Source organism: Zootoca vivipara, chromosome 6, assembly GCF_963506605.1.
Source record: "Zootoca vivipara chromosome 6, rZooViv1.1, whole genome shotgun sequence".
Classification (NCBI taxonomy): Eukaryota; Metazoa; Chordata; class Lepidosauria; order Squamata; family Lacertidae; genus Zootoca; species Zootoca vivipara.
Window position 1 is genome coordinate 36,184,810 of NC_083281.1, and position 12,900 is coordinate 36,197,709.

A 12,900-nucleotide genomic window follows, 5' to 3' on the forward strand; every position below is an offset into this window, starting at 1 on the left:
AGATTATTTGTCCACCTCCTTATACCCAAGATGAAATTTAAGTCTCTATCTGACAAGTCTTCCTTCCCTCTTAGACTTCAAGAGGTGTAAATTCAAAATGAAAGCTTTGTCTCGCTGTCTGCGTGAAATGCTTTTCTCCCCCCCCCCCTTCATTGGTGACAAAGAAGGAACCCAGAATCTGATGAGAAAAATACTTCTAGTGGTAGAGGAATTGAATGATCCACTCTTACAGAGGAGAAAAACTAGTTTTCAGCAACATAGTAAATCGGACGTGCATAGGACTTAACACACAGGACCAGGCAGGATCTAGGTGTAGAAGGGTCTGTCAATTTTGATCCTGTTTTGGTTTTTCCAAACTTAAATTCAGTTCTCCATATTTCCACTGCAATTTGCATTTTTAAAAAAATCCTCATGAAAGTTCTTCAGCATTTTAGTGAGAATTTCTTCTAATAAACACGTTTCTGTATGCAGTCTCAACTGATATACACATCTTTTCAAGCAATTTCTCCTAATAGATAGCATTTTGTAGGTTATTTTCACTAGCCTGGTCACTTTTGTGCACATTTCCCTATAATACATGCATTTTTATAAACATTTGTTTAGTTAGAGAACTGCATCACGAAATTCAAATAAGTGTGGGTTTTGATGGATGATTGTTTTGGTTCTCATGTTGCTTGAATGTGAATTTCTTCCCCTTCCTTAGCAGAATCTAACCTCATGTGTAACCTAAAACGAACCATCATGAGCTACTATGAAGCATATCAACCGTCGGCTGCTTGAAGAAGAGTGTTTCTGAGCTCTGGCAGCGCTTGCTTCCTTTATCACAGAGCTGGCGTACCAGCACCTCCTCCTTGGCAGAGTCATAGTGAATTTTTTTGAAATACAGTACATATCATAACAGCATCCATTCATGTCCTGCATGACAGTTAAAAATCATGATTCATTTTACACACACCTCATACAAAAAGAGTGTACGTAGCATATATACTGAGGAACATGGAAGTAAAAATGTTTATTTCAACCAGAGGTAGAGAACCTGTGGCCCTCCAGATTGCTGTAGGACTCCAATTCCTTGACATCCTCTAAACTGTCACAACATTCATTATCCCAACATTCACTTGCCAGAACAAGGAGCAAGGTTAGGTCCATTACCATGAAAACTCTTGCAGATGAAAGAAGTCACAGAACTGCACTCTCCTTCGTTTCCATTCCATTATATCACCAATCCTGCAAACCCAAGGCTTGCAGACTGGGCAGTTTACGGTCTCCTTGGGAAACAAGGTTCTCATCATAGAGCATGGTTCAGAATGTGGCTGAGAACTGTTTACATTTGCATCCTGCCTGCCTAAAGGATTTGTTGTGACACAAATGTTTTTATGCCTTTATATGGTTTATTTACGTAAATCTATATCCCACAGCTTCAACTTAAATTTATGTTCTCCAGGTGGCAAGCGAAGTTATAAGAAGCAATGAGTACGCTTTCTCACTTCATTGTATTTCAATAGTTTGCTGCCGCATTGTTTTTCCAAGGTTCTAAAAAGAGCTGGGGACACGGCAGGGACTCTTTCCATGGTGCTAAAAAGCCGGTGATCGATTTGCATGCCCTGGGTGGGTTTTCTTTGAGTGGGCTGTGTGTTACCCAGCTGCTCCATGGCCCTTTTCGAAAGCCCTGAGGGTGGGATAGAGGAGCAATAGGACAGCTCCCCCTGTCATTTTGCGGTAGCAGGCCTTTGCAAGGCGCTTGAGCAGAGGCGGCAGGGGAAGAGACTGTGTGGTGGTAAGGAGAAAACAAGGAGCTGGGTCCTAATCCTAGTAGGGCTTTAAAGGAGGGCAGAGCCCTATTTGTCCTGGTGGATCCCTCTCCACTGAGTGTTCCATTTACCTACCCAGGCTAACAAACAGTGGCAAACCTCTTCTGATGAATTCCTTATCCTTTGGCCTAGCAGAAGCCACTTATCAGTTCTTCCCAATCTTGTGGGCATTCAAATGCACGCTAAGATATTCTGCACTCGCAGCAGGCAGTTCAATATGGGTTAATAGATTCATGCAGAAAGAAAAGAAGAAAAAGTGTTGCCTCTCCCGCTTTGCGTTGCAACCAATTTGTTTTTCCCTTTTGCTAGTTTGTCAACTGTTTATTATTATTATTTAAACACAATGATTTTATGCTGGTCTGTTTTTATGCAACAGTGTTTTCTTTTATGCTGGGTTCCGAGTCTTGATGTACTTTGCATTGAGATTGCTTTTTTACTATAATACATTTCTGTACTCTGCAAACTGCACTGGCTCAATGGGTGGTCCAGAAGTTGATACGCAAGTAAATTACTGGTAACAGTCTGCCATCTCTGCCCCCACTTGCTCAATGGAATGTGCCCAATCTCCTCCCACCATTCTTACTGCACCAGGTTGCTTTGCCACTTGCTGTTCCAGAGCAGCAGAAGGACATGCTCCTTCCAGCTGCTCATGTAGAAAATACATTGGGGCTCCTCCAGAGACCTGTTTATTGAGGATATATCCTGATTTGCTTGTACAAAAGCTAATACCGTGATTAGAGTATGCCCAGTGCTTACTGAGCATTTGTTCTGATGTGTGCAGGGCAGTTATATGGCAATGAGCAGTAACCTTGATTTGTTTGCATCTATACATCTTCCTGCTAATCACTTGTTCATCTCATGTTTTTTCAGTGCATTCCTATCACTTTCCCAACTGCAAGAAGTCCTTTTATTTAAAGTTGCAAGTAGGGCAACAGAGTACTTTAACTGTGAGCTTGAATTCCTCCTGTGAAATAAAGAATTTGGAGGCTTCCTTAGAGGATCTACTGAGATCTTCACATGGTCGTCAGTCCCTTCCCTCTTCCTCTTAACCTTCTGCGCCAATACACGAGCAATCCAGTCACACTCCTTATCGGACAGGAATTTTTATTCTATTCCACATCTCTGAGTATTACAGAAATGAAATCCTTACAAGTGCCTTGTAATATTTAAGCTCCAGATGAAAACAAAAACAAAGTGGGGGGGGGGGAGAACAAATTTCAAACTTTGGAAAGCAAAAAAAAGAAAAAAAGAATTACACCCGATGCAATATTCAGTAAACATTTTAAAGAGCACAGAAAAGAGAGAGAGAGGGAGAGAGAGAGAAATGATGCATGGGATTCAGACTTTTGCAGACATTTTATGATCATTGATGGCATTGATTCCACTTAGGATGCAAGTCTTTTTTTTTGGGGGGGGAGGTGAAAATTAGAAAGATGATAAAAATCAACGGTATCTAAAAAGGAGTATGTGGAAGAGGATAGGAGGGAGACAAGAAGAGTGGCACAAACCAGCGTCTGTTTTATGGCAAAATCTTTTGGCCTTGTGAAAACAAAGTCAGTGGATTCCGTAGAAATTCTCCGTAGAAAGGAACGTCCATGGTTTTGTGTGCATTATGGCCCATATTCAACATCCTCATTATCAGGTTTAGTGTAAGTTCCCTCATAGAGGAAAAAAAAAACCACAAAGGTGCTTGTTTCACAGTTTTTTTTATGCTCCCAGATATAACACTGTCCTGAATTGGACGAACGCCCCCAAAATACTTTTCTGGGAACACGCGCATTCCTTTACTGGAAAGGAGAAATAGGGGTGGGGAAGCAAGTAACCCTCCACATCCCACTAGAGAAAGCCGCGAGGGAGCAAGCGCCCCTATTGCACGCTTGTCTTCAGGATAAGGTCTGTGCGGTTCACGGGCAATGGGTGGGCTTCGGTGTTGAACACCCAGTCCTCAAGAGACAGCACATCATCTTCACAGAACAGAAGATAGAGGTACCTGGAGGAAGGAGACAAGTCAAAGGAAGGCATGTGCAGATGGGGTGCTCCTATCAATGGAGCATCAGTGGTTAGTGAGGAAAGCAGGTGCCTTCCAGGTATTGCTGGACTCCCACTCCCATCAGCCCCAGCTAGGGATGATGGAATTGTAGTCTAGCAACATCTGGAAGGTCCCAGGCCCCTCAAGCCTGCATTAGAGTGCCAGGGAAGCTAAGGGTTTCTTGGAAGCTTATCCAAAGTTGCCCAGCAAAAAGTGCAGTTGACAGCAGACAAGTTTCCTTACACCCCTGACCCAGAGAGCATGTCCAGTGCCCTCTGCAGAACACAGCAATAATGTGGTAACACTGGGGAGCATTGCAGAGCCAACTAAAACACAAGAAATCCATTGCTAATGCACTATTATTGTGTCAAAAACTGCAGAATACACCTGTAATAAAACACAAGCCTGCAGGGACCCTAAGATGGGTGGTGATTGTGTCACTTCCATCACAGGCATTCAGCTGGGAGGTGTTTTCTTTTCAACAGGCAGTCATGGTAGCAGCAGTAGTGGGAGAGGGGACAGGCTGTGAGTGAGCAGGGAAAGAAATCACCCTGCAACTAGCAGCCTGAAATGGAAAAGTGGCAGCCTCCTCCATTCTCAGGCAACCAGCTATGGGATGCTTCCTCTCCCAAAAGGGGAAAGAGGTGCAACAATGAGGCAGGTGACCAATGGGCATGGGGAGAACATCTACCAGGGCTCAGTTTGCAGGCATGCCACCACATCAAGAAGTCAATCGCAGTGGGTGTGCACTTTGAACTCTCTTCTTATATCTTGTCCATACAGATTCCTAGTGATGAATATGTACATATGAACCAGCCCTCTGGTGAGTTTCCAAAGACATGCATGACACTTACAGGTGTCAAGTCCACATACAAAGCTAGTTCCATTCAACAGGGCACATAAGGAAAGCAAGTCAGCAAAGCCTCATCTTAAATATTCCAAAGTACATTCCAAGTCACTCCAACGGATCAGAGAGGAAATGGCCAAGGGCAATTGGCAGATTCCTGCTTTATTTAAAATGCAGCCACTGTTGATGACCCCCTCCCCCATGAAAGTCATTCTCCACCCTACACAACTTTCTGTGGAAGAGGCGCTGAAAATGTCCAGGACTTACTTTAATGTCTCTGCTAGGAAAAAGCTCTGCTGCATGTTGTCATGACTCGGGTTGGTGGTATAAACATCACGGATCCCAGAGAAACCAGCTTCTACTCTGCAATATTTCTCAAGTGCCTGGTTTGGGAGTGGGAGTGGAGAGAGGGAGAGAGAGAGAGAAGAGAGAGAGAGAGAGAGAGAGTCAATCTCTTCCAGTAATAGCAGCACAGCAAACAAGTAGCTCATTAATCATAATCAGTTGTGTTTTACCCATGCAGGTTTATGAGTTGGATTCGTGTTTTTATAGAGGCTGAGCTCCCATTGAAGAGCTTTTAATGATTCCCCAAGGGTCCAAGAAAATAGGCTCATCTCTGATGGTTAGCACTTTCCCCTGAAGAAGTCCTTCCTGAAATATTGTACAATTGACAGAAGGCTGCCCGACAAACACAACTGCCAGCACATTAGGAGGCGGTCTTCAAATCTCCCATGCTGCCAGAGGTGGCTCTATGAAGAGGGAAAGGGAAGTGGTTGGCACAGGCTGCAGACTCTAGGGGTGTCATTGGGGTGGTGGAGTGGGGGAAAGACAGCCCTGAGCAGAGGAGTCACAGGGGTTCCTTGTGCTCCTGGTTGGTTGGAACGAAGCGGCATGACAAGAAAAAAAGAATGTTGGAAATGTAAAGTAAAGGAGGGGGATTTCTACCATATGTGGTGGACATGCAGTAAAGTTAAGGTTTATTGGGATATGATATACAATGAGTTAAAGAAAATGTACAAAAATACATTTGTTAAAAAACTGGAAGCGTTTTTGTTGGATATAGTAGAAGAGATTCCTAAGATAGATCAAAAATTGTTTATGTACACAACAACGGCTGCAATAATTCTATTAGGTCCCAAATGGAAGCAACTGAGGAATGGCGGGTGAAGATGATGGGCGTATGCGGAATTGGCGAGGCTAAACGGGAAAATCCAAAACCAGCGAGATCAAGCTTTCCGAAAAGACTGGAGTAAATTTGTACAATATTTGAAGGACAATTGTAAACATTTACAAACACTAGCAGGGTTGCAGTAAGAAAACTTGTAATGTTAATAATGCTTATTACCATTTTACATTTACTTAAAAATGTGAGATAAAATATAGGAGGGGAAAGTAAATTGGAAAAGGTACAAATGTGAGGATGTAAAATTGGAATTAGGAAAACCACGAGGTGGGGTGGAGCTCGTATGAGCAAAAATGTAAGAATTTTATAAGGATGTATTTAATATTACAAAATGGAAAACTTAATATGTTATTATTTTTAAAAAGGAACCAAGAGATGCGGAGTCCCTGCCAAGCCCTGACACTCCAGCGCAGATTAGTGAGTTAGCTGGAGCAACAAGAATGCCCAACGCAGCAATAAGGAACAAAAGCAAAACTTATTAATTGAAATATGCACCTTAATCTGATTTACTTCACATTTGGCTCCAAGTATGGAATTTGGAATTCCATCACCTGGACCATCCATCCCCCACATAATGCCAAATTAATAAGTGTATTCTGGTGAGCCAGAAATGCTCCATTGCTAAAGTGATGTGGAGATCAGATGTGCCAGGCAGTTTGTGCTCCTTGGGCTACAGATGCCCCATCCCTCCCAATCCTAGATGTGTGTAACTGGGGTTGCCCAATGGTGTGTGTGTGGGGGGGGGAAACACTACAGATTCTCAGAGGCAGCTCCTTCTTGATTACTACCGTGTTTCCCCTTTTTTAAGACACCGTCTTATAACTTTTTTCCCTCAAAAAAACACACAGTGGCTTATTTTCAGGGGGTGTCTTTTTTTAAAAAAAGTGCTGGTACAACTGGGACCCACTGGCTCAGGACGCTCAGTGCTCTCTTCTGCGCGCTGCTGGGCGCGTTGTTGGCGCTGCCAGTTCCGAGCGCCTGCAGGGTGGGGTGGGGGTGGCAGTGCTTTAAACCCCCAACCCTTTAGAAAGCAATGGAAGTTATGGACCGTAACAATCCTTAAGAGGCGCAGGTCTTAAAAAAACCCTGGTATCACCCTTGAAGCACAGCCTTCCAAAGTCAGGGGGGAAGAGGTCTGTTTAGACAAAGGAAAGGATCGGGAGTGATTCTGCGCCCTGGGACCCACAGAACTACTTTAAAAATCCCAACCTGGGGGGGGGGTCAAATAGTGAAGCCCCATAGCCCTGTAGCAACAGAAGGCACATTCTGAAGCACCCGAGCTGTTCGGTTCCATAAAAAATCCAGGAATTGTAAAATTAACAACAATAAGGGGGGGGCACTCTATCCAAAGAGTTAAGAAGGAATGGGAAAGTGTTGAGTTATATATGGAAAAATATGGAAAGGAAAGTTAGTTAAAGATAAAAAATAAATAATTATCGCAAGAGAAAAAATAACATCATAAAGGGTAATACTATTAAATATAAAATAGACAACACAACAGAAAAAGCAAGTATATGACTAAATGAGATCGCACAGGAGTGAGGGAAGTGGGGAGAGAGGGAGGGGGGTAAGGAATGGAAGGAGGCAATGGTTGGAGGAGGGTATAGGGGGATGAATTAAAGGAAAATTAAGACTGAGAGGCGCATGGTTTTTGTTTTTTAAAGATGCAAAGGCTTGCAATCAGCCAAAGTATAGAGCCCAACTTCCAGGAGACTGCGATCTACTTGCGGGTTTATAAACTGGAGGTGATCTACCCCTGTTTTATTGGTGTTCAGGTCAGAGTTGTTTTTAGAGAGAGGAAATATCCCATTTTTGAGGTTAAAGTAAAAGTTCCTGACCTTTTTTTTATAATGAGGAAATGCTGCTAAAACTCCGTTCTTCATTCCACGAAGGGGAGAGGGGGCGGGGCCAGGTGCTCAAAGACAAAAGAAATGGAAAAGGAGATAGCAATCAACTGCAGCCTCCTGCAGCCACCGGAGAGGCAGGGGCTGCAGCCGAGTGCTGCTTCGCAAACAAACGGGGGAAAGTGCTTAGAACCCAGAGAATCCAGCTGAAAAACACGAAGCAGCAACAGCAACTGCACACACACCATCCCAAGCCAGCACAGTAACCAAGTCCCAAAAGCAAGAAAGGACTCAGCAAACACTGCTGCGGCCGGCGTTGCTGCTGCTGACTCGGGGAGCTCAGTGCTCTCTTCCGCACAGCGCCTATCACTATGGCTTATTTTCGGGGTACGGTTTATATTTCTCAAATGCTTAGAAATGCTGCTATGGCTTATTTTATGACTACGCCTTAAAAAGGGGGAAACACGGTACATGTCATGCGTGTGGTGGTGAGCCTTGCTTGGCACAGATTATAATTTTTTAAGCATCCTGGACTTTAGCCACTTCAAGTTCTCCCCACCCTACACCCAAAACAGATGTGTTGAGGAAACAGAACTCATAGCCCAATACTCCACCTCACATGCGCTAGGCATGCTCTGTGCTCAGATATGTGCGCCCAATTTGTTTTTCAGAAACACCGTAACCATTTGTGGCAAGAAAATGTGCAGAGTGACTTACAGGCTACTCAGGTTTAGGATGTCCACGCTGCAATCAGTGTCTTAGAACCGTGTGTTTACTAAAATTTCAATTTCCAGAAAGGCCTGGAAGTACCCTAACCATTTGCTGGTATGGTGAGTCTTCCATGTTTGCAGGAGAGATTGACAAATGCTCCCCCCTCCATCCAGACTTCATTGGTACTACCGTATCAGGGTGGCTTGGATTCTGTGTGCAACCAAATGTCAGCTCCCTAGCTACCAGTTTAACCAGGTGTACACCTGGAGATCCCTGTTTTAGGAGAGAAATGTAAGAAGAGCTCAGGTTTCAGACTTTTCCAACAACTAGAATATCAGAGGCCATGCATGTGCTGAACAACATGGCTCTAAACAAACTGAGGAATTTTTAAAAATACCCCTGTAAGAGAGTGAATCCTCATGTACCTTTATCTCAAAATGCCTGATACTGGGATCACAAAGTTTACCTCCAGGTGAGAGGGATGGCTGGTCAAGATGCATCTTTTTCAACAGGCATTTGGACGAGGGGAGACCTGGCTGCTGATGCTTTTAGAAATTGGTTTTGGTGATTGTTTTGCTTTTAATGGCTTGTGTTCATTTTCTGGATTTTATCAGCTGCTATCTATTTGTTTTTTGCTGTAAACTGCCAAGTGGTCTGTGCAAAGGTTGGTACAGTACATAAATAATGTACCAAATAAGTTCAGTGGGAAGCAGAACCCCACACCTGTGCAAACTTAATTCACTAGCTGGTAAGAGCAGGCTTCCCATCCTGTCAGCTGACTAGGGACAATGAAGCTCCCAGGGCCCCACCTGGGTGAGCTGCTCCTGCCAATTCTGCTGCCTGCTATCCCCTATTCCTCTGCTGTCTTGCTTGGGCTGTGCCTTGGAACTGACCTCAGACTAGCACACTAGCCGTTTTCTCTGGAACTGACATGATTTGTTCACTCATTTGTTACAGAGAGTCAAGACAGTGCTGCTGCCATAAACCTTCTTGTTCTCCCATCTTTCCTAAGAGATCTGGCTATGTATTGTTCCCCCCTCCCCCCCCCATAATGGCCAGCGTGGAATGGCAAAGCGCAACTTGATTCACTTGGTGGAGGACAAGTGGTCAGCAAGACAAGCTGGCAACACAGACAGTGAAGACCCATCTTCACTAACTGCCAGATTGTCCCTTTATATGTCATGCAGTGTAGTCTCTCGTTTTCTCTCACATGCTGGCATCATTCTCTTATTTTTCTTTTATTTAGTATGCAAGTGCAATAACATTTTTTAAAAAAAACTATTTAAAATGTTTCATTTGCCTTTTGCACTAACTTGATAAGTGAGCACACAAACAAACAAAAAATAAATAAATAGAGCTGTTTGGATCTCTGCCATTATATATCCTGCAGCCTGGTCCCTTCTGCCACTACTGTTAAGAAGCCTACGTGAAATCTGTCAATTTCAGTTTCTCTCTGTTTCTCAATTTTCCAATCTTAAGCTCAGTTCCCCACATTTCCACAGCAGTTTCCCTTTTAAGGAAAAAAGTTCCAATGAAAATTAATCAGCACTTTAGTATGAATTTCTCATACTTTACACATTTTTGTATGCAATTTTGCGAAGCAATTTTCCTAGTAACAATTATAATTGTTACCGTATTTATTACCTGCCCTCCCAGGAGCCTCAACATTAAAAGAAAACATTAAAAACAGTTTAAAACAACTTACAATCCCCAAAGGTGAGTTCTAAGAATGCATTTTTAAATATCTCTGTTACTAATATATACATCTTTATGCACACCGTACACCAATATACCGGTATGCATTTTTTTTTGCCCGTTACTTGGCTGGGGCACTGCATTGCAAAACTCAGAGAAGCATGAATTTCAAAGAGTAGCTGGAGTTGCAGTTTGCATATTGCTTCGGAAAGTGAGAATTAGGTAACTTCACCTTTAAATGAGAACTGAATTGAATTTCTCCCCACCCCAACCTGTATTTTTACTGCTATGCTAAATAATATTGCGGAAGCATGGTGGTTGAGCTGAGCTGCTTCCAGCATTGAAGGGCCATGGTACAGAAAGTATATTCGCACCTGACTCAGCTGTGAAAGAGAGGCCAGCACTTGGCTCTCTTTCTCACCTGGGAAGGCAGTGAGAAACTGAACGACAATTTCCGCTTCAGATGTATTCTTAAGCCATGGGTGGATCACCTCTTTTTACTAGGGGTCCTCATTTGCCCTTGGCCAAGCTTCCAGGAGGAGAGCACCCCAAATCTAACAGACAAACTTGCACACAGATAGCCACCCCTCAACTGATTTGTGCAGAGCAGCAAAGGTGGTAAATAATCACCTCCTCACTGCTCACCATATAATTAATCTAATGACCAGGGAGGGAGGAATTTGCATGCGCACCAGGCTGCTGGGCTCTACCCACCCCAAGGGTGTCTCTTCTTAAAACACACACACACACACACACACACCTTTTTGCAGTTGCCAAAATTGGCTAGGTCTTTGGGGGCCAGAAAAGAAAGCCTTTTTTCTTTTTTTCAAGCAACCCATGTCCTAAGGCAAGGGAATGGTGGTTAGCAATGATGGTTTGGGAGGAAATACCTGTACAGCTTCCCAGCCCCATTGCCTGTACTTGGGATTGTGCGTCAGCCTCCACATGTACATGTAACTTTCAACAACTTCAGGGCGCAGAATGTAATAGCGATCGCTGAGTCGGGTGGCCATTGCTTCGGTGCCAAAATCAAAGCGGAATGCTTCTGGGCCCAGCTTGGTTTCTAGCAAAGGATACATTAGACATTCAGAGACGATTAGAACTTTGATGCTTATCACACCTAGGAAGCTGAAGTTGGGAGAATCTCCTAAAATATACATCTGCCATGACTAAGAACCAGAAACGTTTTTTCAGAGCTATGAGAAGCCCTGATAGTTAAAAGCTGAACATGTCGGGTGTGCTTTCAGATTTTACAGGATATGGGGTTGATCCCCAATCCATAGCCCCAGTGGAACTACAGTTATGTAGCTTTTCTTAACAGATTCTGGACAGTCATAATGGAGAGGTCCCAAATGCACACAGCCCTGTGCATAGGCCTCCCTGCTGTATCAGGACCACAAAAAGCTGCCTCATACTGAGTCAACCCATTGCTCCAACTAGCTCACTATTGTCTACTCTGGCTGGCAGCAGCTCTCCAGGGTTTCAGGCAAGAGCTCTTCCCAGCCCTAACTGAAGATGCTGGGATTGAACCTGGGACCATCTGCTTGCAAAACAGATGCTCTCTCACTGAGTTATTATTCTGGGAGTGGTTGGGGCGGGCTTTGCACTGATCTTTAGTGCAGGCTCAGCTTCTACCTGATCGGACGTAAGACTCGTGACAGGTGTTCGTAATTTCTGCAGCTAGGTCCATGTAGTGCTGCTTCTGTTCTTCCCCAGCATGCTCTGCTCCAAGCGCTATCATCCCTCCAGAGAAGCAAGCCAAATGGCCCATTTTGTGGTCCAAGGCGCCACCTCGCCACTCTGCAATGTATGTCAGCCCACCAGCTGATTTCTTCACCAGGTGTTTTTCTATGGCCTAAATTTAACAGCATTAAGAAGAAAATAAATGGGTGTTATTCCCAAGGTAACAAAGGGCTGAGAAACATGCATCCTCCTGAACAGCCGCTATGTTATTTATATACTAAATATATGCAGTTGTATCCAGTGTTAGTCAGAGTCAGAGTAGAAACATTTAAATTAATGCATGTGGCTAACTTAGGTCTGCTAATTTTAATGGGTTTGCTCATTAAAGTAGGACTTAGTTGGATACAATCCTACATACAATCCTATTAAACATAATTAATTAAATGCGGGTGGCACTGTAGGTTAAACCACAGAGCTTGCCAATCAGAAGGTTGGCGGTTCGAATCCCCGCGACGGGGTGAGCTCCCATTGTTCAGTCCCTGCTCCTGCCAACCTAGCAGTTTGAAAGCACATCAAAGTGCAAGTAGATAAATAGGTACCGCTACAGTGGGAAGGTAAACAGCGTTTCCGTGCGCTGCTCTGGTTCGCCAGAAGCGGCTTTGTCATGCTGGCCACATGACCTGGAAGCTGTACGCCGGCTCCCTCAGCCAATAACGCGAGATGAGCACCGCAACCCCAGAGTCATCCATGACTGGACCTAATGGTCAGGGGTTCCTTTACCTCTAATCCTATTAATCACCTTTAAACAACAAAAAATATCCAAAGAAACTTGTGGTACAAACAAAAAAAAATTTTAAATTGTTGCAGACCTGCTCCAGGAATGCACTGAGGTATGTTGGTGATGTCACTGGACACCTTCTGCAGGTGGATTTTCCCTGGTTCAAACTGAACCATTCAGAAAACATGGAAGATTTTTCTTTTTAAAAAATCAGAGCCCACCCTGGGACAGCAGAAATGATGTTTGAAAGCGTCCTCCACACCCAAAAGTTCCCAAAACATGCCTTGGCTTCATCCTGAGGGTGAAAGACAAATGGCCG

At 43.9% G+C, this 12,900-nt stretch overlaps 1 protein-coding gene across 2 annotated transcripts in view; it reads right to left on the bottom strand.

Moving 5' to 3' along the window:
* Window positions 1-2,898: 2,898 nt before the first annotated feature.
* Window positions 2,899-12,900, bottom strand: part of MAN1C1 (mannosidase alpha class 1C member 1) — a 139,550-nt gene continuing 129,548 nt past the window's right edge. For both annotated transcript variants that reach the window (XM_035118282.2, XM_060275795.1), the window contains exons 9-12: window positions 11,756-11,975; window positions 11,011-11,183; window positions 4,955-5,070; window positions 2,899-3,801 (exon numbers count right to left, since the gene is read on the bottom strand). In XM_035118282.2, coding sequence (XP_034974173.2) covers window positions 3,678-3,801; window positions 4,955-5,070; window positions 11,011-11,183; window positions 11,756-11,975 — 633 coding nt within the window. In that variant the 3' untranslated portion in view covers window positions 2,899-3,677. The remainder of the gene's footprint in view (window positions 3,802-4,954; window positions 5,071-11,010; window positions 11,184-11,755; window positions 11,976-12,900) is intronic.